We start from the raw sequence: 25,764 nt of genomic DNA, 5'->3' as shown, positions 1-25,764 counted from the left end.
GTATTAAATCCAACAATTAACAAAAAATACAAGGCAGCCCCAAAGGACCCAATATTTATTAAAGGACAAATACCTCTGGACTCGCTAGTAGTCACAAACGCTCGTAAGAGAGCAAATCAATTAACTACGGGAGAAGCTCCTCCTCCTGACAGGGAGTCCAAGTTAATAGATGCCTCTGGCAAAAGAGTAGCATCCCAAGCGGCAAACAGCTGGCGCATAGCTAATACGCAGGCGCTACTTGCACGTTATGATAGAGGTCATTATGATGAGTTAGAAAAACTCATTACACATCCCCCTAAAGAACATCAAAAAAAGGGCAGATCAGCTCATACAAGAAGGGAAGATAACCCCCTAAAAGATAATAACAAACACTTCCATTAAATGCGCCTTAGACGCAGCAGACACTGCAGCAAGATCTATAAACACCAGTATCATGTTAAGAAGACATGCATGGCTCAGAGTCTCAGGATTCAAACAAGAGGTACAAACCTCCTTGTTAAACCAGCCTTTTGATGGGAAAACACTTTTCGGCTCAGGGACAGATGAGGCCTTAGAAAAGATGAAAAAGGACACAGAAACGGCTAAATCAATGGGAGCATTGCAACAGCCAACTCAAAGGGGTTCCTTTCGTAGGTCCACCTATAGAGGCGGATCCAAGAATACAGGCACAAGCCAGCAATCAACCTCTTTTACACCAACATCACCCAGAGGTAATTCTAGAGGCAGTTACAGAGGTAACAACAAGGGTAGAGGTCGCGGAAATAACAACAACCGCAACTCTCCAACCCCAAAACAGTGACTTCATAAAGCTCCCCCCAGACCATGTAACACCGGTCGGGGGACGTCTATCACAGTTCCTACCTGTCTGGGAAAACATCACATCAGACAGGTGGGTGAGACAAATTATCCAACATGGTTATTGCCTAGAACTGACAGCTACCCCACCAAACATCCCCCCCAAACAGCGTCCAATGAGTCAAGATCATCTAACATTGTTAAAACAGGAAGTACTATCGCTACTACAAAAGCATGCCATAGAGAAGGTTCCACAACATCAACAGGGAACAGGAGTATACTCTCTACTTTCTAATTCCCAAAAAAGACGGGTCCCTAAGGCCAATACTAGACCTCAGACCTCTCGATGCATACATAAATTCGGAACATTTCCACATGGTCACGCTCCAACAAGTACTTCCTTTACTGAAGAAAGGGGACTTTCTTTCTACCCTAGATCTAAAAGACGCTTACTTTCATATCCCAATTCACAAAGCCCACAGAAAATACCTCAGGTTTGTGGTAGAAGGACAACATTACCAGTTCAAAGTTCTTCCTTTTGGGGTTACAACAGCACCAAGGGTGTTTCACAAAATGCCTAGCAGTGGTGGCAGCACACCTAAGAAGACAACAAATACATGTCTTCCCTTACTTGGACGACTGACTAATAAAGGCCAAGTCACAACAAGAAGGTCTTCAAAACACACAGAAGACAATTCAGTTGCTGCACCAGCTAGGTTTTACGGTGAACTACACAAAATCCCACCTGCAACCAAACAAGGTTCAACAATATCTAGGGGCTACTATAGACACAGAAAAAGCCAAAGTATACCCCAATCCAGTCAGGATTCAAACAATGCTCACATTGATTCAAAGATTTCAACCACAACACTCACTAACAGCTTGAGTGTTCATGCAGCTATTAGGAATGATGTCATCCTGCATACTGCTAATACCATATGCCGGACTACAAATGCGTCCGCTCCAAGAATGTCTAGCAACACAGTGGAATCAGGCACAAGGTCAGATTATAGATCTGGTGTTGGTAGACGACCGCACACATCGCTCTCTGAAGTGGTGGAACACAACAAACATTTCCAAGGGGCGGTCGTTCCTAGAACCAATTCCACAAGTGGTGCTAACAGCGGATGCATCGCTCACCGGATGGGGAGTGCATATGGACAAATATACAGTACAGGGAAGATGGAGTGTACAGCAAAAAAGACTACACATCAACCATCTAGAACTACTAGCAGTGTTTCTAGCATTAAAAGCTTTTCAAATGCAGATTATCAGCAAAGCAGTCCTGATCAGAACAGACAACATGACAGCAATGTATTATATTCAAAAACAGGGGGGGGACACACACTCCAACTATCCAGACTAGCGCAGGAAATTTGGAGATGGGCCATTCCTCAAAACATCTATCTGTTAGCCGAACATCTTCCAGGAGTTCAAAATCAGATAGCAGATATCTTAAGCAGGGAGTCAGAACAAATACACGAATGGGAACTGCACGACCAAATACTGCAGCCATTCTTCCAAAGATGGGGACAACCAGAGATAGATCTCTTTGCCACTCATCAGAATGCAAAATGCCAAAGCTTCGCATCCAGGTACCCACACCACCTGTCGCAGGGCAATGCATTATGGATAAATTGGTCCAACAAATTTGCAGACGCTTTTCCCCCTCTCCCACTAATTCCGTTAGTGGTTCGAAAACTGCAACAACATTCAATGACCATGATACTAGTAGCACCCACGTGGGCACGACAGCCGTGGTATACCACGCTCCTGCAACTCTCACAGGTGCCACATCAAAAACTAAGAATCCTACCCATGCACCTTACACAGAACCATGGAGAAATAATGCACCCAGATCCCAAACAAAGGAACCTAGCGATCTGGCTCCTGAGGTCCTAGAATTTGGATACTTAGATTTACCTCCAAACTGTATGGAAATCATTAAGCAAGCAAGACGTCCCACCACCAGAGCATGCTATGCAGCACAGTGGAAAAGGTTTGCTGTATACTGTAACAGTAACAGCATCAACCCTCTGGACGCATCCACAAAAAATATTATTTGCTACTTACTACATTTACAGCAATGTAACCTTGCTTACACCTCCATTAGAGTACATCTTGCAGCTATAGCAGCGTACCTGCAAAACAGGCAACGTCTATCCCTGTTTAGAGTGCCAGCAATTAAAGCCTTCATGGAAGGCCTCAAAAGAGTCATTCCACCAAGACTGCCGCCTTCCCCAGTCTGGAATCTCAACATAGTACTCACCAGACTAATGGGACCACCCTTTGAACCTATGCATAGGTGTGAAATACAATTCCTTACATGGAAGGTAGCCTTCCTTATAGCCATTACCTCCCTCAGGAGAGTGAGTGAATTACAGGCATTGACAATACAAGAACCATTCCTACAGTTACACCAAAATAAAGTGGTTCTTAGAACAAACCCAAAATTCTTGCCTAAAGTAATTTCAGCATTCCACATCAATCAGCCAGTGGAACTACCAGTCTTTTTTCCAAAACCACGGACTGTAGCAGAGAGGGCCCTACATACATTAGATGTCAAAAGGGCAATACTGTATTACATAGAAAGAACACAAACTATCAGAAAAACCAAACCACTATTTGTAGTTTTTTCCCCAACACATAAGGGCAAGCCTATCTCTAAAGCAGGCATTGCCAGGTGGAGTGTAAAATGTATACAGATATGTTACATAAAAGCAAAGAGAACATTAACTGTTCCTCCTATAGCTCATTCTACACGTAAACTAGGGGCATCTATGGCATTATTAGGAAACATTCCCCTAGATGACATATGCAAAGCAGCAACTTGGTCTACACCGCATACCTTCACAAAACACTACTGTGTTGATGTGCAGGCAACACAACAAGCAAGAGTGGGCCAGGCAGTACTAAAAGCTTTATTTCAAACTGTTGCAACAGACACTGGTGACCACCGCTAGGGAGGTAACTGCTGTATAAACTATTCATTAATGTACCATCTGCAGCCCATATGCCTCGAACGGAATATGCTACTTACCAGTATGCATCTGTTCTTGGCATAGAGGGCTGCAGAGTGGTACATGCCCTCCCTGCCTCCCCGGAAACCTGTGTCTGTTCCAACACTTATCTTATTTAGATACTTACATGGGCATCTTTTTCTGTATTCTATCATACTACTCCATCTAACCCTACTATGGCAAAACAATCTAAGGATGGAGCCGATGCCCATGCGCACTAGCACCCAAGGGAGGAGTCATCAGTCTCGTGACTACAAAAGACTTCTCCAAGAGAAAAACAAGTGCAATCATCAGAGCCCAACACCAGATGGCGATCTATTCATAAATGTACCACTCTGCAGCCCTCTATGCCAAGAACAGATGCATACTGGTAAGAAGCATATTCCATTTATATATATATATATATATATATATATATATATATATATATATATATATATATATATATATATATATATATATATATATATATATATATATATAATTTTTTTTTCTACAATCTGTAAGCTATGTCACTACGAAAATCTATGTTCGAAATGCTTGTTTTTTTTTTTCTACTTTATGAATTTACGGATCTAATGTATTGTACCAGGTAAAATGAAAATAAAAAAAAAATAATAAAAAAAAGGAAGCACAAGAACTCCTCCACAAGGAGGCGAAAGAAACCGTACCGTTCAAAGAAAGAAACAAGGGAGTGTACTCAAACTACTTCCTCGTACCAAAGGTGGACGAAACGTTAAGACCCATGCTGGACCTACGGTTCCTAAACAAATACATAAAGACTCAAAAGTTCAAGATGACATCCCTACAAGAGGTTATTCCTCAGATAAGGGACGTAGACTTTATGTCCACCATAGACCTCAAAGATGCCTACCTACACATTCCCATAAACAGACAACACAAACATCTACTGAGATTTGCCATAGACAAAGCGCACTACCAGTTCACAGCCCTGGCCTTCGGACTAAAATCCAGGCCAAGGGTCTTCACCAAATGCCTCGCAGCCGTTGCAGCACACTGACTGAGGGAAGCGATTCATTTATCCCCTACCTCGACGACTGTCTAATAAAGGCAAGCTCTTTCAAACCATGCCAACCTCATGCACAGCGGGTCACACAAACGCTGACAGAACTGGGATTCTCAATACACTGGGGGAAATCCTCAATGGAACCAGAACAGGTGAAGATCAACACCATACAGAGCAAGGTGTTCCCCAGTGAGAGAACACTTGCCCTGCTGAAGGAGACACATCAATACCAGAAGGGGCGAGCTCTGACAGTGAGGACAGTGAGCAAGATCATGAAGATGATGGTGTCCTGCATACACCTAGTCCCCAATATACGACTACACATGAGACCATTCCAGGAATGGCTCCAATAACAATGTAGCACTCCGTCTTTAAAAACTAAAGATTTTTCACTTATCCAGTACTGCTGTTCATCTTACTATTACCTGTGTATGTGCAGTCTTTTCCAATTTGGATACACCACTACCGATCTCCTTGTGTATTCCAATAACAATGGTCACAAGCTACAGGGAGTTGGGAAGATCTAGTGGTTGTAATGCTCGCAGTGCAAGAGGAGATAGCGTGGTGGAACAAGGGGAACATAACAAAGGGGAAGCCTTTAACACCACCAAACCCAACAGTGACCATCACCACAGACGTATCCCAGAGGGGATGGGGAGCACACATGAACCAGCTCAAGGTGAGGGGTCTGTGGACTTCAACAGATGCGATCAGGCACATCAATTACCTGGAACTAAAGACTGTGTTCCTTGCCCTAAAAGCCTTCCAGAAAAAACTGTAGAAGCAAAGAGTGTTGATACAAACCGACAACACAACAACGATGTTCTACATCAACAAACAGAGAGGAACACAATCAGTCGCACTATCCAACCTAGCGCAGGAGATATGTAGATGGGCCGCCCCACTAAAAATAGACCTCCTGGCAATACACCTACCAAGAAAGGACAACGTGGAGGCAGACCGGCTCAGCAGACAGACATCAGCATCCCACGAGTGGGAGCTCAATGCACAGGAAACGCAAAAGCTATTCAAGAAGTGGGGGACACCAAGATTAGACCTATTTGCAACACACCAGAATGCAAAATGCCAATACTTCGCATCCAGGCAACCAGGGGAACAATCCCAGGGGAATGGCCTATGGATAAGCTGGTCGAAAACATTTGTCTACGCTTTTCCCCTGATACACAGGGTACTCCGCAAATGCCGAAACATGACACTGATTCTGGTGGCACCACAGTGGGCCAGGCTGTCCTGGTTCTCACAAATAGTGCAGATGGCGCAGGGACCACCTCACAAGTTCAGAAAAGAAAAGACTTACTCTCTTTGCAAAACGGGGAGGTACTTCACTCGGAGCCTCTGCCTAGCTGCATGGCTCCTGAAGACGTAGAGTTTGCACACCTAAACCTCCCAGTGAGCACACTGCAGGTGCTACTGGAGGTAAGGAGACCTACCACACGGAGGTGCTATGTGTCGAAATGGAAAAGATTCACTCAATGGTGCATAAGGGAAAGGCTACACAAGAAAATGACCAAGGAATCAACTGTGCGGAAATATTTAACACACCTGCTAAAAACAAACCTAAGCTCTACCTCGCTGAGAGTACACCTAGCAGCGATAGTAGCCTACACAAGAGGTGAGACAGGAAAGAGCTTCTTTACATCCCAAGTAGTAAAGAGATTCATGGAAGGGGCTAAAAGGATCACCCCCCGCCACCAAAAAAGGATGCCGCCACCAGCATGGAACCTTCATTTAGTCCTAACCGAGCTTATGAAAGCGCCTTTTGAACCCATCCATAAGGCCTCACTACAAATGCTCACAATGCAGACAGCCTTTCTAGTAGCAATCACCTCGCTACGCAGGACAAGCGCTGACGCTACAGGAACCCTACATTCAAATACACAATGACAGGGTGGTAATGAGAACGTACTTTATGCCAAAGGTGGTGTCAAGGTTTCACATGAACCAAACAATACAGATGCCAAGCTTCTTTCAGAAACCATCCACAAGCGTGGAGAGAGCACTGCACATCCTAAACGCTAGAAGGGCAGTAATGCATTACATAGAACGAAAGAGCACAGGAAAACAAAGCAGTTCTTTGTGTCCTTAGCAAGCAGTGTCCTGGGAAGACCAGTAACGAAGGGCACCATCGCACGATGGATCGCACAAACTATACAATTCTGCCACAAGCAGGCAGGTCAAGAACTACTAGCAGGGGCACAAGCCCACTCTACAAGGAACAAGCATTTGCAATGCAATAGGTCTCGCATTAGGAAAGTTTGAGCTATTGGTATTGTAAATCACAAATCTTTTTTTTATGTTTTGGTTTTGAAAATAGCTAAATTAATAGCTTTGTCATTTACAATGCCAATAGTTTTAACTTTCGCAACTGTGACACCTATAGCATTTGTAATGCAATATGTGTTGTATTTACGTGACTTAGATGTATTGATATTACAAATAACAATGGCTTAATAATTCATACTTAAATGAAAGTTATTGTAATTTATAATGGCAATAGCTTAAACTTTTGTAAATAACTTTCCAAAAACCTGGTGAAAGCAAAAAATCTGGGTGGGTTAAAAGGATGGAACCCATTTGCATTATGACGTAGTAACAGTTGTTCCTTAGTTTTGTCCTATATACTGTCTAGGTGGTGGTGAAGTTAGCACATCAACATGAATTTGACACTGATTCGACATTGACTGAACTAAACCTCAAGAACTACGGCTTTTAAAAAGTTGTAAGAGTAGGAGAGCACAAAGGAGTGATAAAGTTGTGAGACTTTATCCAGGGCAGTGAATAAGTGTGCACTTGAAATACCAAGGACCCACTGAATTCAGAAAAGAAAATCAAAATTCAACAAAGAAGTACCTTCCATCAAATTTTCAAAGCACTTTACAGGTAGGAACAGCAGGCATTATCAACATGTAGGCCGTGCCCTAAACAAAAGAGGGAATGCCCTCTGATGATAGCACTGTTTCTAATTGTGCGCCAGTGCTAGCTGTATTACAGAATGGGCCGCTAAAGGATCTGCGGCCTCTTTTATATTACCAAAAGTGCCTCAGGGCTGCGCAAAGCGAGAGCGAAAACATATTGTGCCCCCACCAGGGCTCTGTGTATAATACGACTCCAGTTGTTCAAGTGTGGCATGAGCATGTTATCTCTACCATTGACCATGACTGGTGTTATTGTAATGCTGTTGTTCACTTTTAGAATGGCTGAATGTGTCATTCCACATGTAAGTGCGCACTTATTAGCTGGATTGTGGTGCCTGGCCCCAAAGAATAAACTTCTTTCAACACCAATAGAAGAAGTCTGTGTGATCTATTGCCATCACATAACATTAGGTAATACTTCAGCTATTAGCATGCTTGCTCTACTCCTTGTTCTCTGCAGCATCTAAAGATGTCCACAAACAGTTCTGAACATGTGCATGTACAAGCATTGCTTCCGTTGAAACGCTTGGAGGTGTGCAAAAACTGATGAAGAACACTACAGAATCCTTATAATAATAATTCATGCCATGTTTAATCACGTGACTGTGCTTTGCAGTTCTTGATGGACCAACATGCATTACCGGGGAAAGTCAATAGATGTAAAGTAGTAAGCAAAAATGTATACATTTAGCATTTTATTTTTTTAGGGCTGGTCGTTTGTTTAGTCTTAATGTACTGGAAATGTACTCATATTTAATATCATCAAGACTCATGACTTTAGGCTGCTTTGCTGAATATTTCTCTTTTGACCTTAATAGAAATGCTGTAATGAATGTTTATATATTATCCATTTACACGTTCAATGTTTTCTTTCATGGGTATGAAAATCCGAATAAAGAATATTTGACTGACTCACTGACTCCAAGAAACCTATGATTAATCTTGGCTTCCCCAGCTCAGTTGAACAAACTGTGTGACCCTAAGCAATATTTCATTTTACTGAACCTCCTTTCCTTTTCCTTCATCAGTGCATTTGGCAGCACCTTGAACTACCTTGGTTTAGGATAAGTGGTCAATAAAATCCTCTCTTGTACGTTGGTTAGATATAGAAGGCAGATAGATGCCACCTGCCTTTTTGACTTCGTTCTCTACTGGCATCGTCATCAGGGCATGGCAGTGGGTGGCATGAATGCTTCTAAATTCATGTTAACAAATTACCGTTTATAACAAATTACAACAAGGAAATGTTTTGGAAATGTGAAACTTCTGTTTTTTTTCTGTGTTTAAATGATGCTCGTTGCACGATTGACTTGCCAATATTTTCCTAGCTCGGCTCGTGCTAGAGTGAAAAAAAATGCATAAATACATGAATAAATAAATACCGCCTTCGGGTAAAGTCCGCGCTATATAAAAATGCATAAATACATAAATAAATAAATACCGCCTTCGGGTAAAGTCCGCGCTATATAAAAATGCATAAATAACTAAATAAATAAATACCGCAAATCACCGCCGTCACTCTGCCGGCCTGCGACCAGGAAGTCAGGCAGGCCGGCGCGACAACCGGAAACAGGAAGTAGGAGGGCGGGAGCCTACCCCGCCTCCCACGGAAGAGCCGCGATTGGTTGCAGCACCGGAGCAGGCAGGAGCCTACCCTGCGCCCCGGTGCCGAAGAATGGAGGAAGAGTCCTGCTGCCGGTGAGTGGGGCTTCGCTTTGTGGCTGGCCTGCGAGGGCGGGGGGCGGGGGGCATGTGTGGGCGCGCGCGTGGCGGCGGGCTGTGTATGTGTGTGAGCGTGCGTGTGTCTTGGAGTCTGTGTGTATGCGTGTGTGACTGTGGGGGAGGAGGAGGGGGTTGCCTGTCTGGGTGCCTGCGTGTCTGTGTAAGTGTAAGTGCGTGTGCGCGCGTGTGTGTGTGTGTGTGTGTGTGTCTGTCTGTGTGCATGCGCGTGCGTTAGGCTGGGAGTATGGGAGGGCGGCGCAGGACGGAACGTGCGCGTTCGCGCACACGTATCCAGAAAGAAAAGCTCGTGCACCCTCTTGTCCTCCTTCCCCCCCAGAGTGATCGCTATTGGTCTCCAGCTGGACAAATGCATCCTTGCGGATGCATTGCCAGCGAGACCCAAAAAGGGAGCAACAATAGCCTTTCTGGCTAACACACCCATTCAAGACATATGCCTGGCGGCAACATGTGCTTTAGTGCACACGTTCACTAAGCACTACTGTGTGGATATACAAATGAACAAGGAAGCACAAGTAGGACAGAAAGTGCTTCAACATATATTCAACAACCAATGCTCATCTTCCCCCCAGCCGCCACAAACATACCAAACCGCTACAAAGTCTATGCACAGCATAGTGAATCCAGAAAGATTCACGCTGCAAAACGAATAGTTTCTTACCTGTCGGTGTTGTTTTGCAGTTTTAAGATCTTTCTGGATTCACTAGCGAACCCACCCACCTCCGCCAGAAAGATGAGGCAGGAGGAGGAGAGAATACAAAGACAATATACAATCGGACTCCTTTAAGAGACACATCTGGAGTTTCTTTAAATTAGGAAAAAACTTTAAAAGATTGGAAAAGGATGAACAAACATGACACAAAAACAAGAAAAAAAGATTTCGAAGATGGCGCCCAAAGGTGGGAGCTTCTGCAGGAAGCGTGCCGACGTCACAGGAAGGACACCAAATGGTGGGACGTCGACACCCCCCTGGGCTATGAAAAAAAAAAAACAGAAAAAATACTACGATTCCGGACCCAACCACTAGACCTCTGAATAATGCACAGCATAGTGAATCCAGACAGATCTTCAAGCTGCAAAACAACACCCACTGCTTCTTTTTTTTCCTCATATCAGGTCCAGGTTAGATGGGGAAAATCTGCGTCGACACTTGGGGCAGAGAGCGGGTCTGGAAGGGTCAATGTGGGCCAGTACATAGGGGGGAACATCGGCTCTGTGGAGGAAAGTGAAAATGCAGAGGTTTGTCTGTGGTTGTGGGAAATCAGCCTAGTTGGAGCACAGCATAATAACCAGTCTTTGTTGTAGTATCCCAGGTCTTTCGCCCATTGTTTCCATACTCTACCCCCCACCCCCACATATCGATCCATTTTAGAGCCATGTATGCACCGTAGAGCTTCGTAATGAGATGGGAACAATTTGTCTGATATCAGAAGGAATAGAAAAATAGAAAAATTCTTTATTATATAGTTAATTAAAACCATTACAATATTCCGAAACATAAAATAAATTGCCTTTGCATACTATAATCAGTTAGGTGTAAACTATTAGTATCAAAAGAAAAAAAAACATTTTTTTAAACCATGCAGAGTTTGCTGAAATATAAATGTGGCCTATATTATCGTTTCAATGAGTTCTCAAAATAGGTTACAAATTTGATTATTTGACAAATGAATTGTGGGTCAACTGTGTCCATAGTTTTTAGTATTGCTGAGCGACAGGTGTGAATGCCATTTTCATTGAATTTCCGCCTCAGTAAGTTCCGGCGTTCGCACTCTAGCACCTGGCAGATACATATCAAGTGCATAAAGTCTTGAACTGCTGAACCACTCAAGTTACAATCCTTTGGGCCCAAGGTCCTCCAGTCAGGTTGATCGGCATTTGTTGGCAATTGCCCCATACGAAGCTTCATGTACTTTGATTTTCAATGGGGGGGGGGGGAAGCAATGCCTAAGTAAACTGCTGGCTTCAGCCTTGTGTAGGATTGCAAAACCATCCAAGCGTGTGCGTGTCTTCTTAAGGTTGTTTTATCATCAATCAATGAGTGCGAGTTGGCCGCTTTTTTCACGATCTGCTTGAATGATGCTACTGGTAGTTTCTTTTGCCAAATATCTGTCAGCTTTGTCATTTTCAGAGAGGAATTTAGATACTTCGCATAGTGTGAATTAGAGTCGTTTTGCATGGCTGACCAGAGTGCCGAATTAATTTCTAAATCACTGTTGAGCCAAATGTTGTACCAGAATTTGATTGACTCATACCTTTTGTGGAGAATTTGATGCTGTAATCCAAACTCGAGACGTACCTGAGCTGGAGAGGCATCACGCGGTAGACAAAATACTCGCTTGCACACTCGCGTTTGAATTTTGTCTAGTATTGGAGCGCTTCTTCCATGATGGACCACACTTACATAGGCTATCGTTGGAAGTAATTTGGCTTTGATAACTGCCAGAAGAGGGGCCTTTCAGATGTTTTGATATACTGTGAAATGCATGCAGTAAAGCCGCTCCCTTCTTTTCAAGTGTTTCCAAGTGCCTGGTAAATGAAAACCTTTGATCCAGTTGTATCCCCACATATTTGTAGTTATCAACTACTTCCAGCTCAATTGTAAATTTCGGCTGTTTGGGGCGACAATGTGTTATAATCATGACCTTTGTTTTTTAAATATTTATTTTCATAAGGCTCACCTCGGAGAAGTCAGCTAACTCATTGATTAGACATTGCAGTCCTATTCTTGTCTGACTGAGAAGAACAATATCATCTGCATAAGATAGATGTGTTCAAGGGAATGTGCCTAGCCGTGGCGGATGAGCGTTGACCCCGTCTAGCCTTGGTGTCAAATCGGCCATAAATAGATTAACCAGTTGCGGGTCCAGGACACAGCCTTGCTTTAGTCCTTCTTTGGTTGGGACCTTCCTAGTGAGCCGTTGGCCGTTATCGATCTTGACCTGCATCAAGGTATTAGTATAAAGGTCCATGATTGGATTTAAAATGGAGTCCGGTAAGCCCTGTAGTTTTCATTTACCCCATAGTGTGTGTCGGCTGACACGATCAAAGCCCGCCTTAAAGTCCACGAAACATAGATGGGGAGCCTGTCGATGTCGTAGACTATTCTCTGCAATTAAGCCTATTGCTAAGACATTTGCAATTGTGCCTGTGCCGCGCCAAAATCCTGACTGGTTTGTTTGGATTTTCTTATTTGCATCGGACCAATTTACTAGGTCGGTTAAAATCAGCGATGCGTAAAATTAGGCCGCCGCATCTATCAGCGCGATCAGGCGATAGTTTGCTGGATCTATACGACCCCCTCCCTTATATATCGGATTGATAATCGAACCTCTCCAGCTTTCCGGGATGCGACTGGTGATGCGGATCGTCTGAAGTAGACTACTTAGCTTGTGTGCCCAGTAGTGTGTATCTTGTTTGTAAATTGCCTGCGGGACGCCATTCGGTCCTGGTGCACTATCAAGCCGACTTTTCCTTATAATTTGCCAAATGTCTACTTCGGAGTGGGTGAGAGTAGGTTGAGGATAATCTTCATATTTCTTTGCATACGGGGTAGTTGCAACTGATGGGAAGTCGTCAAGGGCGAGCGGATAGGGCGGAATTCGGGAGCGCAGAGCCCCATGGAGTCTATAAAAAAAATGAATCTATCCATAAAGGGAGTTGAGGAATGTGTAGTATCGGGATTGTGGAGCAAGACATGGCCATCTGGATACATATCTGAGTGTAAAGATCATACTTTTGTAGAGTACGCTGTACTAGTTTTTTGGTGGCGAGTGAGAGCCATGGATCCAGGGCCAGGGGGAAACTAGGTGAGTATGAGGTTGAAACCCAATGCACCACTGAGTTTCCGCCAGGTTTAGCAGGTGTCTGGATGTCATTGGGGTCCAGTCTAATGCCTAACTGTAAGAGTGCATTCAGGGGTGTAGGATTCACCAAGTCTTGTTCTGATTTGGCGGAGGGCAGTCGAGCATCTGGGTGGAACCAGTGATGAGCGAAATGTGCTTGATCTACGAGGAAATATAGTAGAAAGTCAGTGACTGCGAAGCCGCCTTGGTCATAGGGGAGAGTTAGGGTGCTCCAGGCGACACATGGCTGTCAACCAGACCAGTTTCAGAAGAAGGCCTCAAAGTGTAGAGAAAAAGGCCTTGGCCAAGTGTATGGGAATATTGGCGAAGAGATACAGAAACCGGGGGAGGACTATCATTTTTTTAATGGCTATGCGGACAGCCATCGATAAAGGGAGTAGTCAAATTGGGTAGTGAGTTTTTTCTACCGCTGGGCCATAATTCAGCTGATTAACGTGTTCTCTGTTCCTCTGTAAAATCACTCCCAGATACTTAGTGGGGTTGGTGGACCATTTAAAGGGATATGCACAAGCAGGTGGTGTCGGTAAGAGGAAACCGCTCCAATATAGCCCAGTTAATGCAGAGGCCAGCTAGTTTAATAAAGCAGGTCACTTCTTGGACAATGGGAGTTAAGTTAAAATTAGGATGTCGGACGATGAAAAGGATATCGTCGGCGTACATAGACCTAAGGAGGGGCCCGTGGTAAATTGCAGACCACAATGCATGTGATGCTCCTAGAGGTGTCTCATCAGGAGGTCCATAGCGTTGATCAATAATAAAGGCGAGAGTGGGCAACCTTGCCTAGTTCCCTGTGAAATGCTGATGGGGTCCATGAGGGAACCATTAACACGCATGCAAACTGTTGGTTTAGGGGATAATAAGTAAATAAAGGACATAAACCGTTCAAGGATTCCAAGTTTCCACAAAGTATCTCAGAGGAAAGGCGACTCCAGGGAGTGGAAGGCCTTTTCTGCGTCGAGAAGGGTGACTATATCGGGGGGTATTTGATTTAAAACTGAAAAGACAGTTCATAAATTTATTTATTTATTTTTATTTTTTTATTTTTTTTTTCAAAACCTTTATTGGAGTAAGCATAGAAAAGTACAAGAATGGGCCTACAACCTCACGGGCTGGCCGCTAATAACCAGGCACAATGCATGAAAAAAATTTTACACCCGCAGAGAGGTACAGCTCGAGTACAAAGCATTACTCTACAAACATCCCAAAACAATTCGTATTTTTATTTTTATAAAAAGAAACACAAACAAAAAGGCGAATGCATGATAAGTAAGGTCAGCCCAAAGAACGGAGGGGACGGGTCCACAATCAGGAGAACATACCCAGAGCCCGGAGGCTCCAATCAAGTCGGGAGGGGGGGGGGAGCATCGGGGAGAACCGGAAGTATAAAAAACCTTATAGAAAGGTTCCGGGAACGCTAGTCTAGGGAGAAAGGACAATCTCAGCAGTGTCTACTAAGGGAGGGGAGCAAATATCCCCACGATACTCATTCCACTGGCCCCAAACCTTCGTCCACGCCCTGGGTCTGCCCCTGGCCACATAAACCGTCTTCTCACGAAACATGGACCAGTCCATGTTGTCCTCCCACTTCGAGACCTCAGGAGGCCTGGAGGCGCCCCAGAGTTGCGCGATATCCCGCTTCGCAATCATGTAACCAAGGGTAGCCCATCTGGTCTGGGCCACAGAGTAATCAGTGGGCTCCCACACATTCAACAGACATCGGCGAGGCTCCGGCCGCAGGGCCACATCCGTAACAGCAGTCATCACCTCAAGCACAGCAGTCCAATAAGCAGCTACAACCGGGCACTCCCAAAGGATATGCAAAAAGGTCGCACTCAAACCACATCCACGCTTACATAGCCCATCCGCAGAAAAGCCCATCGTAACCAGACGCGGACCAGTGACGTAGACTTGATGAAGAATTTTAAGCTGAACCAAGCGGAGACGAGCAGGAATGGCCACCTCCTTGGGAGAAGAGAGTGCCGACTGCCAATCCTCGTCGTCCAGTTCCAACCCATCGCCAACCCAAGCCTCCCGAAGTCGGACCAGTAAGTCCGCCCGATTATTAATCAATTTCTTGTAAATCAGAGAAATAGTGCTATCGAGAAGATGCCCATCAAGGACACGGTCCTCGAGGGGGGAAGATTCAGGCAGGGCCTCATCAGGAACCAAGACTGAGGCAAGGGCGTGCCGGACCTGCAGGTAGCGAAAAAATTCCCTACCACTCAAACCATATTCAGCCTGGAGGGCCTGGAACGATTTCACACAACCATTCGAGTACACGTCACCCACCTTACAGATCCCAATCACATCCCAGCGGTCGAAACCCTTGGTAGACCAAAGTCCGCCCAAACGTTCCGAGGCATAGAGCGGCGTCGCCAACGTCAATCGATCCTCCCACCCCAAACTCACACTCGCAGCTCGCCACACAGTTACTGCAATCTTGGATGGGCCCACAAGATGGCGCCCGGCCGATCGGGAATAAAGCGCTCTAGTAAAGTCCCCACCCGGAAGCTGGAGTCTGTCCATCTCAAATGCAGGATTACGACCTGGGGAAAACATCACGTGATTAATGGCAGACAACTGGGAAGCCCAGTAATATCGCTTGATATCGGGGAGCGCCATGCCCCCGTCATACCAGGGGATGGTGAGCTTTGCGAGTGCGATACGGGGTCGCCCATCCCATATCAACTGCCGTTGAAGACTCTCAATCTCTTGGAAATAGGTCTTAGGAATAGCGTCATAGGAATTGTGAAGCGCGTAAAGGAATCGCGGCAAGGACATCATTTTAAACAGGGCCGCCCTGCCCAGCGGGGACAAAGGAAGCTTGCGCCAACGGGCCACATCCAAGCGCAGTCTAAGCAACGGTGGGAGGAGATTACGCTCAAAGCGGAGCGTCGGGTCTAATGTAATAAAAATCCCTAAATACTTGAAACCCGACTGGACCACCTGGATAGGAAGTCTGCTCGGCAAGGGGGGCAAAACCCCGGAAAGAACATATACACAGGACTTGGTCCAGTTAATAACGAGGCCCGAGTTGGCTCCAAAAGAAGCAAGAACATCAAACAGAACAGATAGAGATTTACGCGGGGAGGTGAGGTATAAAAGGATATCGTCCGCGTAAAGCGAAACGCGGTCTTCAAAGTCCGGAGACCAGCGAATCCCCTTGAGAGACGGTTCCCATCGAAGCCAGGCGGCCAACGGTTCCAAGGCGAGAGCAAACAGCAACGGAGACAAGGGGCATCCCTGACGGGTACCCCTGCCGAGGGTGAAAGGAGCCGAAACCCTACCATTCACTACTACTTGCGCCAGAGGCGCCGCGTACAGCAACTGGACCCAACCAATAAACTCAGGTCCAAAACCAAATTTCTCAAGAGCCGCCCAGAGATAAGGCCACTCCACCGTGTCAAAGGCCATGGAAGCATCCAACGATGCCAAAATGGCCGGCTCCGTCAGAAGCCCCGCCCTCGCGATCGCGCCGTGAAGACGACGTAGGTTCAGAGCCGTGTTGCGATGTGGGATAAATCCAGATTGATCCGGATGGACCAAGTCACTAATGACCGTCAAGAGACGGGACGCCAGGAGTTTCGCCAACACCTTGGGTTCAACATTTAGAAGGGATATGGGCCTATAGGAGGAACAAAGATCACGTGGTTTGCCCTCCTTGGGGATGACAACTATCGTGGCCAGTCTCTGATCATAAGGGAGAATACCCCGTTCTCGGGACTCCAGAAACATGGCACGTAGATACGGAGCCACCCTATCCGGACGCAACTTGTACAATTCGATGGGCAACCCGTTCGGGCCCAATGCTTTGCCAGAACGGAGGGAACGGATCGCAATAGCTATCTCATCAACCGTAAAGGGGGAGTCCAACGCCACACGGTCCGAATCAGAAACAATGGGCAGGGCTATATCACGCAACAGAAGGCGAGAGTCATCCACATCCCTCACAGACACAGGGGTATACACCTCACGGAAGTACTCGGCAAATCGGTCAACTATCCCAATTGGGTCCGTTACACTCACACCACACGTAGACTGAATCACGGGTACCACACGATTAGCTCTCTCTTTCTTATCCAGCCACGCCAGCAATTTACCCGCTTTGTCACCCACATCATACAAACGTCCCTGTTGCTCCCGAAACATCACTTTGGCGGCATCCGTGACCAAGGACTTATAAGCAAATCGTTTCAGACCCAGGGCATGGAGCTTCTCAGGCGTGACACCAGATTCCAAACCCTCCTCAAGGACAGAAATCTCCCCCTCAAGATCAACCACCTCTCTATTCCTCGCTCTCTTTGCCTCAACAATAAGAGAGAGGGCCTGCCCACGAATCACAGTCTTAAAGGCCTCCCAGAGGGACACAGCAGAGGAAACCGACCCCTCATTATCCAGAAAATACGAGTCTAAGGACTTAAGTAAAAGGGTACGGGTCTCGGGGGAGGTAAGGTACCATGGATTAATGGGAGCCACCCTGCCCACTGCTTCCACCCCAACCTCAAAACTAAGCCAGAGCGGAGAGTGGTCAGAGATTCCCCTGGGCATGTGCACAATCTCACGCACCGCCGGGGACTGAGCCGCAGGCATCAGGAAATAATCCAGCCGAGACAGACTCCCATGGGCACCGGAGTGAAAGGTGTACTGAAGCTGCGTAGGATGCAAAAGCCTCCAGCAATCCACCAGGCCGAAGGTATCCAAAAAGCCACCCAACCACTGCTGAGCCACCGGGGTATCCCTAGGGGGGTGGCGATCATGAAGGCCAGAGACTACCGAATTAAAATCACCAGCCAGAAAGAGATTACTATCAGGAAGGTCCAACAAGACACGGCCCAAATCTGAAAAGGTGGAAGTCTGCAAGCCAGGGGGCACATAAACAGTTAATAAGGCGAGGGTACGGCCTTCATATCGACCCACAAGGACAGCAAACCGCCCCCGGTCATCCTGAATAACATCATCAATAGCCAGGGGGACGGAAGCCCGAATAAGGATACCCACACCCCTGGAGCCCGAGGTAAACCCCGAATGTGCTACGAGGCGATAGCCCCACCTATTCATTGCATCACAGACATTGCCTATCAAATGAGTCTCCTGTAGGAAAACAATGTCAGGAGATAAACGTCGTATACATTTCAACACCACACTGCGTTTGATACGATCACCCAGACCATTAACGTTCCACGAAACAAATCGCAACCCGCTACCCCCCATCCCACCCGACAAAGCCCAAATCCTCCATCAATGAGCACGACCACAAAAAGCAAGTCAAATACAGAATAAAGTCGCCTTGAACACAGAACATACAAACAACGAACTTCCCAACCACCCACCCCCCAAAGAACAAGAAAACACCCCCCACCCTGCACCCCTGCAAAAAGCTAAAAAGCCACCCCAACCTGCAGTGTGCCTGTCGCCCAAGAACCCCTATTCTACACAAAGACCCCGGAGGAGGAAAGGCTCCGTCCCACCCGCCCCCCGGTCAAACCAATAACGAGAAGAACAACATACATCAAAACACATATGAGGTAGAGGAACACAGGCTTACATCCCTGGAAAAGTGATACAGAACAAGGCATCAGTCAAAAACGAAACGATCAGCTCTCTACACCACCTTCAGCACCGCCCGGGTGGGCTTCGGACTCAGTCTCAGGAGGTCGATTAGGCAGGGAGTCCAGCCAGTCATTCACAGCATCTGGCCGATCAAAAAAGAAAGTTCGATCATTGTATTCCACCCGCAGCCTGGTCGGAAAGAGCATTGCGTAGCGCAGCCCCAAGTCCCTGAGACGTTTCTTGGCACCACGAAATCCCATACGCTGCTTCTGGACCTGTTGGGAAAAGTCCGGATAGAAGGTCACCGTGGCATTTTCAAAGGCTACCGGGCCCTTCACCCGCGAAGCCTGCAGGATAGCGTCCCGATCTCTGTAGTGGAAAAGCTTCGCAACAATGGGCCTCGGCGGGGCGCCTGGCTTGCCCTGGCCCCCCGGAACACGATGTGCGCGCTCCACTGTGAAGAATTTACTAAGGCCAGACGGAGAAAGGTGATTTTGGATAAGGTCTTCAACCAGGAGATCAACCGAGTGAGGCTCTGGATTCTCCGGAACACCGACCACGCGAACATTACAGCGGCGTGCCCTGTTCTCAAAATCCTCCAAGCGCCGGGTCATGAAATCGTTCACCCTACGGAGATTGCCAATCTCCGTCTGAATATCAGAGACGTCCGTCGTGAGGCTGGAAGATTTGATATCCAACGACTTCACCTTTTCGTTCGTCTTGGAAAGATCGGCTCGAATCAAATTCACCTCAATCGCCACAGTGTCAAGTTTGTGGGCCAAAGTTTTGTACTGTTGGCCTATGGATTCCCTCATGCCAGAAATGGCGCCCATGATGTCCTGCAAGGAGGGCTCCGGCGACGCATCCAGTACTTGGTCCGACGCAATGGGACCGGACAGGGCAGCTCCGGGGGACCCCTTAGAGTGGGTATAACGATCCATAACATTCGATTGAACCGGACCCCCGCGCAGAGGTGTCTTCGTCTTGCGCGTCTCTCGGTCCCCTCTGCCCGCCATTTTGAAGATGCGTCACGAGTAATGTACCAGGGTCGACGGACCGGGCACCAGAAATGGAGGCCCCGGGACCAAAGGACTACCAGAGGGGTAGCAACAGGAGAGAGGCAGTCCACTTCAGAAACAGTGCAGCCAAGGACCAGACAACCTAGGTGTGTCTCGGCCGCAGCTCTGGCCCAACCCTCTCATCAAATGTCCCAGTCCGAGGCAGAAACGAAACCGAAACTTAAGAGGGGGACTCACAGGACCAATCCCCCTGCCGTTGTTGTTCAACTCCAAGACGGCCACCGAACCTCACTCAGTCCCGGGCGCACTCCGGGGGTGGAGCCCAAAAGTTCAATTGAACATAATTCAGTCACCCGATGACCAAATCAATTTCTGAAAAGTCCAGGTAGATCAGCCCAACGTCCTTTACATGAATCCTCGCAAAAATTCAGGATTAAAGCAGGATATTAAGCCGGGAGCGGCGGGGGTCCGGGGAGCGCTGTGCTCACGCGGCCATCTCGGATGCCCGCCAAGCTCCTAGTTCATAAATTTAAGGAGGTGGAGCGGTGTAGTATGAATTCTGTCTGGACTGGTGACCGTATTGTTTCCGATAATAATGACAAGTGGTTAGCCAGGGCTTTGGCCAAAATTTTATTTTCGAAATTGAGGAAAGAGAGAGGTCTGTACGAAGCACAGCGCCACGGGTCTTTCCCAGGTTTCAGTAAAAGGGAGACTACCACTTCTCGCATGGAAGGGGGTAGGACACCGATGGAAAGTGCCTCAGCATATACCTCAAGCAAATGGGGGTTCAGAGTGGTTTAATATACTTTGTAAAAGGCTCCCGTCATGCCATCCAGCCCAGTGCACTTTGAGACGTCTAGAGAATCAATCTCTTGGGCTATCTTCAGCCAAGAATGGCTCATTCAGGAACCTGTTTTTAGCCATCAGAGAGCCAAACCATGATTATCTCCAAATAATTCCGACGGGTTGCTCATAGGTGAGACGAGAAGTGTAAAGTGATGTATAGTAAGAGTGAACTTCGGTGAGGATGGCAGTCTGGGATGTTGGAAGAGCGCCATCCTCCAGCTCCAAGGCTGCAATGTATCCAGGGCCCGAAAAGGGGTGCAGGAGGCGGGCAAGCATCTGACCAAGGTGCTCACCCTATCTCTGCGTCACAGTGTGTCTACCCAGTAGTCTAAACTCTCGATCTGACAAGTCATGGAACTCCTCCAGCAGAACCGAATGCTCATGGAGGGCGGAAAGCGTAGGTGAAGGGGTATTTCTCTCATCAATATGTTTAAGTGTGGTTTCCACTCCAGACAAGTTATTGCACATATCGCAGCGCACCCCAGCCTGTTTGGAGAATCAGACTCCTCTAATGTAGGCTTTAAATGCATCGCAAAGGATGGCATATTGCAGAACTGATCCTACATTTAGTTGAAAATATTCCCCAACCGCATGTGAAAAACCAGGTACAACAGTGCAGTCGATGGGAAGGACCAGCAGTGCTTTCAGTTGCCGCTATAAGGAAGAGCAAGCGTCAGTTGGATTGGGGCATGGTCAGATAGTGTTTGTGGTAGTACCCAAATGTTCCATAGCCATGGGAAGCTGACACTGCCTGACAAGCACGCAGTGAACCCGGTTTGGTGCACAGATTTGAGCTGGGAGAGTCTATGGTGGGATCCAGGAGTATATTGAAGTCCCCCTCCCACCAGGGTGATGTCCACATCAAAACTGTCCAGCAGGGGGCTCGTCAGTGTTCTGGGTGTATAGGTTTAAGAAAGCAATTGTCTCCCCAACATGGTCCCCGTCCCTTTAATGTATCGGCCCTGCACGTCTGCAGTGGTGGGTTGGTGCATAAAGGAAAGAGATTTATGGGTAAGTATGCAGATGCAGACCACCCCTAGAGAAGGAGCTATAGTTGGCAAAAAAATCGATGTGGGTCCCACAGTGATGCAAAGAACAGGGATGTATTTTGTGGGTTATGGGTGGCAATGGGTCTCCTGTAGGAATGCAATCTTGGTGCCATGTTGATTGATATACAATAGGACCAGATTACTTTTATGAGGATTATTCAAGGCTCAGAAGTACCAGGGAAGGAGAGTCACATTCACAGTTTGCATAGTGTCGGCCATTGAGAGAGGAGTGGAATAGAGATTGTCTGCTCAGCCGGTACGGTCAGGGATAGGGGTGTGTAGTTCTGTCTTGCCACTGGAAAGGGAAGAAAGAGGACACAAGAGGAGCCCAAAGGGGCATAAAGAACAATCCCTTAATAACCCCCACTCTAGGAATTGGAGTCTTAGTGAATCCCAGAAAACCCACAACATAATACTGGGAATCATCCTGGGGAGCAGGCAACTCCTCGGAGCCAGGTGCCCATTTTGGACAGAAGTGCTTATGAGAGTTCCATAAGGGTCCGGTAAGATATTGTGTAGAACCAGGAGAGACCATTCTGAAACAGAGCACATTACATCAGGATCGCAGGTCAGTCAGCGCACAGTCCCTCAACCAGGATGGAAGAGGTCAGCGTTTTCAGGAATATTGATGTCCGGAGATGGACGATCCAGTGTGGCGCAGCTCGAGGGAGAGCCCGATCCAAGTCTCATGCAGAATGCGAGGACATCAGCTGGGTATGTTTGCCATCACATGATACCCAGAGTCGGGCATGCCATAATTTGATCCTGTGTCTCTGGAGCTGCATCTTAGCCTCACTGATTTTCTACGCGCTTCCTGCACAGCCAAGGTGAAATCTGTATAACTGGAAAGGGTAGCAAAGCGCCCTGGTAGAGTAAAGGGGAGCTCTCACGGGCCTGCCGTAGCACGAGCCCCGTTCCCTATAATTCAGGAAGCATGCAATCACTGGCTGCGGTAGCGTCTGCGGTCCCAGGGACTTGTGTGCCCTCTCCATGATGAATGTAGGGGAGAAATGCTGGGTCAACCCATGTTGGTGGTCTCAGCTAGGCCGATAATGCACATATTTTTGCGCAGAGAGTACGCCTCCAAGTCCTCATTTTTAATAGCGACTGCTTTCCGGAGCCGCTCAATCTTCTCTAGCCGCTTGGTTAAGGAGGCAGTGGAGTCATCATCCATGGAGATACGCTGCTCTGCAGTATCAGTGCGGGTGCCCTGTCTGTCAAGATGTTTGCCCATGTGGTCAAGGCGGGAAGTGAGAAAGTTGAAGTGCGCATCAATAGCATGTAATCAGGCATTTCAGCTCAGCGAGAATCAAGGCCGCCCCCTCCGTGGGGGTCTGAGTGAGCTGCTTCGTCCTGGTTGTCGTCCATGTCAAATGGAGGGTCCTGACCATTAGTCACCCTGGGCCGGTCAAATGTCAATTTACCCTGCTTGCGGTCACTTTGACCCATGACGGAGTAGCACAGGGAGGGTTCCAAAATGCAGCAGATAAACACAGCTGGCGTCCCTCGACCCCTTCTACAGGCAAAGGAAGCAGTCACCAGGTCGCAACTGCGGGGGCCCCGTCAATGTACAGGGACGCCTACGGTCCCAGGCCCCGTCCCAAGATGTCCTCTATGGACATGTGTACAGCTGGGTAGGGTGGAGGTTGATGCCGTCCGCAGGCAGTTCACAGGGAGGCCGCCGAGGTCCAGAAGGCGCGACCACACATGCCGGGCCAGGCTGCGAGACAGGAGTGGGGGAAAGCAGGGCCCATTCCAAGAGCAGCGGCCGCTATTGGCAAAGCACCCAACAGACCACGGGCCTCCATGAGACGAAGGGGTTCGGGCCGCAGGTGAGGAGGCTATGGGGCACTCACCGAAGGCAGCCAGCAGAGAGAGCAGCAGCAGGGCGGAGGCAGCAGGCCCACTCCAGTGGCAGCACAGCTCACTCGGTTATCCAGTGAGGCTATAGGCCGTACAACACCACACCTGTCCCAGGGCACTCGTGCAGCGGTCGCACCACCTCCAGTATAGCCGATCTGCAAATGTATTGCCCCAAATGCTAGGATCCTCCACGGGGCGCCGGGCCGCAACCAGGCCAGCGAGAGCAGGGTAAGGAGGTAGGCCCGGTCCAAGGTACTCTTCACCCCCCCCTGCACCACCGCACGCAGCCGATGTGTGCGGGTTGGAGGCCCAGCACTCGTCCGCTGCCCCTGTCGCAGCAGGGCCTCAGAGGCTACCCCTTTAGTGAATTTAAGGGTCTGAGGAGAACATCGGATGGCCCCAGCCAGCCCAGTCAGGGTCCTCTAGTACACTGGGCCTCCCGATGTCAGCGCGAAGAGCGAGAATGGAGGCCGCGACCTGCAGGATTAGGGGCGTTGCCTCCAGAGCATCACTGCAGCGCAGCCATCATGGTTGATGGCTAGCCACACCCTCAAGCATTGCTGCTTCTAATGTGATTTAAGCGATGAGGTTGATTTAAGGTATAGTGCTTTAGCGTTTTTAGTTTACTGGGATTTTTCTAAATGCTACTCTGGGTCTGCTCCTGTCATTGCTACACCTGTGAGAACGTTTCTATAAATTTTCTCTTCAAGGACAGGTTATCTTAGGTTGTTTGGTATACATTTCCAATATTGCTGTTCCCTTTTCTCCTTTGCAAGACATCAGCATCTGAGTGTGATAGGAGGCCGATGTCATTTGCCAGAAAGAGTGTCGTTCCATATTACAGACTTTAGACTTTTGCAAGCTTGCACACTCCAGTCTCTACCTGTAGTCCTTGGGAGGATACAGTATCCACCAGTGATACACTATTAAAATAATTCTATTTGTACTTCATCAGTTATGTGAATAGAAATGTGCTTCCTTTTTTTAATTTAAGCATGTTGCATGCAAGTTTTGACTTTGTCACAATGCTGTAGAACTAGAAGCAGATGCAATGCGACCAGGTAGCCTTGTCTGCACTGAATGAAGTAAAGTTCTGGACTACTTATAATTAAATTAAAAAAGAACTGCGAGTTTTCTACAAAAACAACTTATCGAAATGGCAGCCATTATGTAGAGCTTTATTTACTATAACAAAAATCTTAATTTTAGACCGCTATGTCTGCAAAGCTTTTTTTGTACATGGTTTTAATGTGCAAATTGTATAATTTTACTGATTCTGCTCTTTCTATAGTCAAAGAAACTTGAACTGTCTTAAGTAATGCATTCTTCATTTGATCATTTCAGTGGCCAAGGCAGTCTGCTGCAGCCTTTCATATACTACAGATTCCTCACATTGCGGTACTCCTCCCGCAGAAATCCCTATTGCCGGTAAGCATGATCAGTATTATTTAGTGTTCAGCTCTTACATTTTACATGGTTAAATAACCGGGATTAGATTGTTTATGGCCTTTCCACATAGTGATAGCAAAAACGTAATTACTGATATATGTGAATTAATGGAAAAACGAAACAGAGAAATTACTTTGGACAAAACCAAGTCATGGAAAACCACGTTTATGAAAATACTAATTTAAGGAAATACAGGAAAATCGAAAATGTAAGGAAATATTTTAAGTCAAAGCTGATTTTGAGTAGAAATACCAAATTCCAATAAATGATGTGGTGTTTAGGGATACTGGGGTTTTTTGGTTTCCGGGATGGGTGATGTTTAAGGTTGATGATGGGATTTAGGAATCAGGAAGGGTGGAGTTTAGGGGTGAGGAGGGTCTTTAGGGGTAAAGGATGGGTGGAGTTTAGGAGTCATGGGGGTTTTATAGAGTTTATGGTTCAGATATGGGTGAAGTTTAATGGTAGAAAAGGCTTTTAGGATTTAAGAATGTGTGGCATTCCGGTGTCCAGGGTTGGTATAGTCGAGGTATGGGTAAGAGGCAGACATGGATGGTGGTTAGGGTTGGTGAAGGGTCAGCGAAGCATCTTATGTAATTGTTTGACA

The 25,764-nt window shown here is 47.1% G+C and overlaps 1 protein-coding gene across 2 annotated transcripts in view; it reads left to right on the top strand.

The window, feature by feature from the left end:
* The window catches only part of TMEM33 (transmembrane protein 33), a 74,753-nt gene that overhangs the window by 36,502 nt on the left and 12,487 nt on the right, over positions 1 to 25,764 (top strand). For both annotated transcript variants that reach the window (XM_078678254.1, XM_078678255.1), the window contains exon 7: positions 25,056 to 25,139. In XM_078678254.1, the coding sequence (XP_078534380.1) occupies positions 25,056 to 25,139 (84 nt within the window). The remainder of the gene's footprint in view (positions 1 to 25,055; positions 25,140 to 25,764) is intronic.

The sequence above is a fragment of the Lissotriton helveticus genome, chromosome 2_2, assembly GCF_964261635.1.
Source record: "Lissotriton helveticus chromosome 2_2, aLisHel1.1, whole genome shotgun sequence".
Classification (NCBI taxonomy): Eukaryota; Metazoa; Chordata; class Amphibia; order Caudata; family Salamandridae; genus Lissotriton; species Lissotriton helveticus.
The sequence above is the reverse complement of the archived record's forward strand: the minus strand, read 5'-3'. Positions and strand labels throughout refer to the sequence as shown.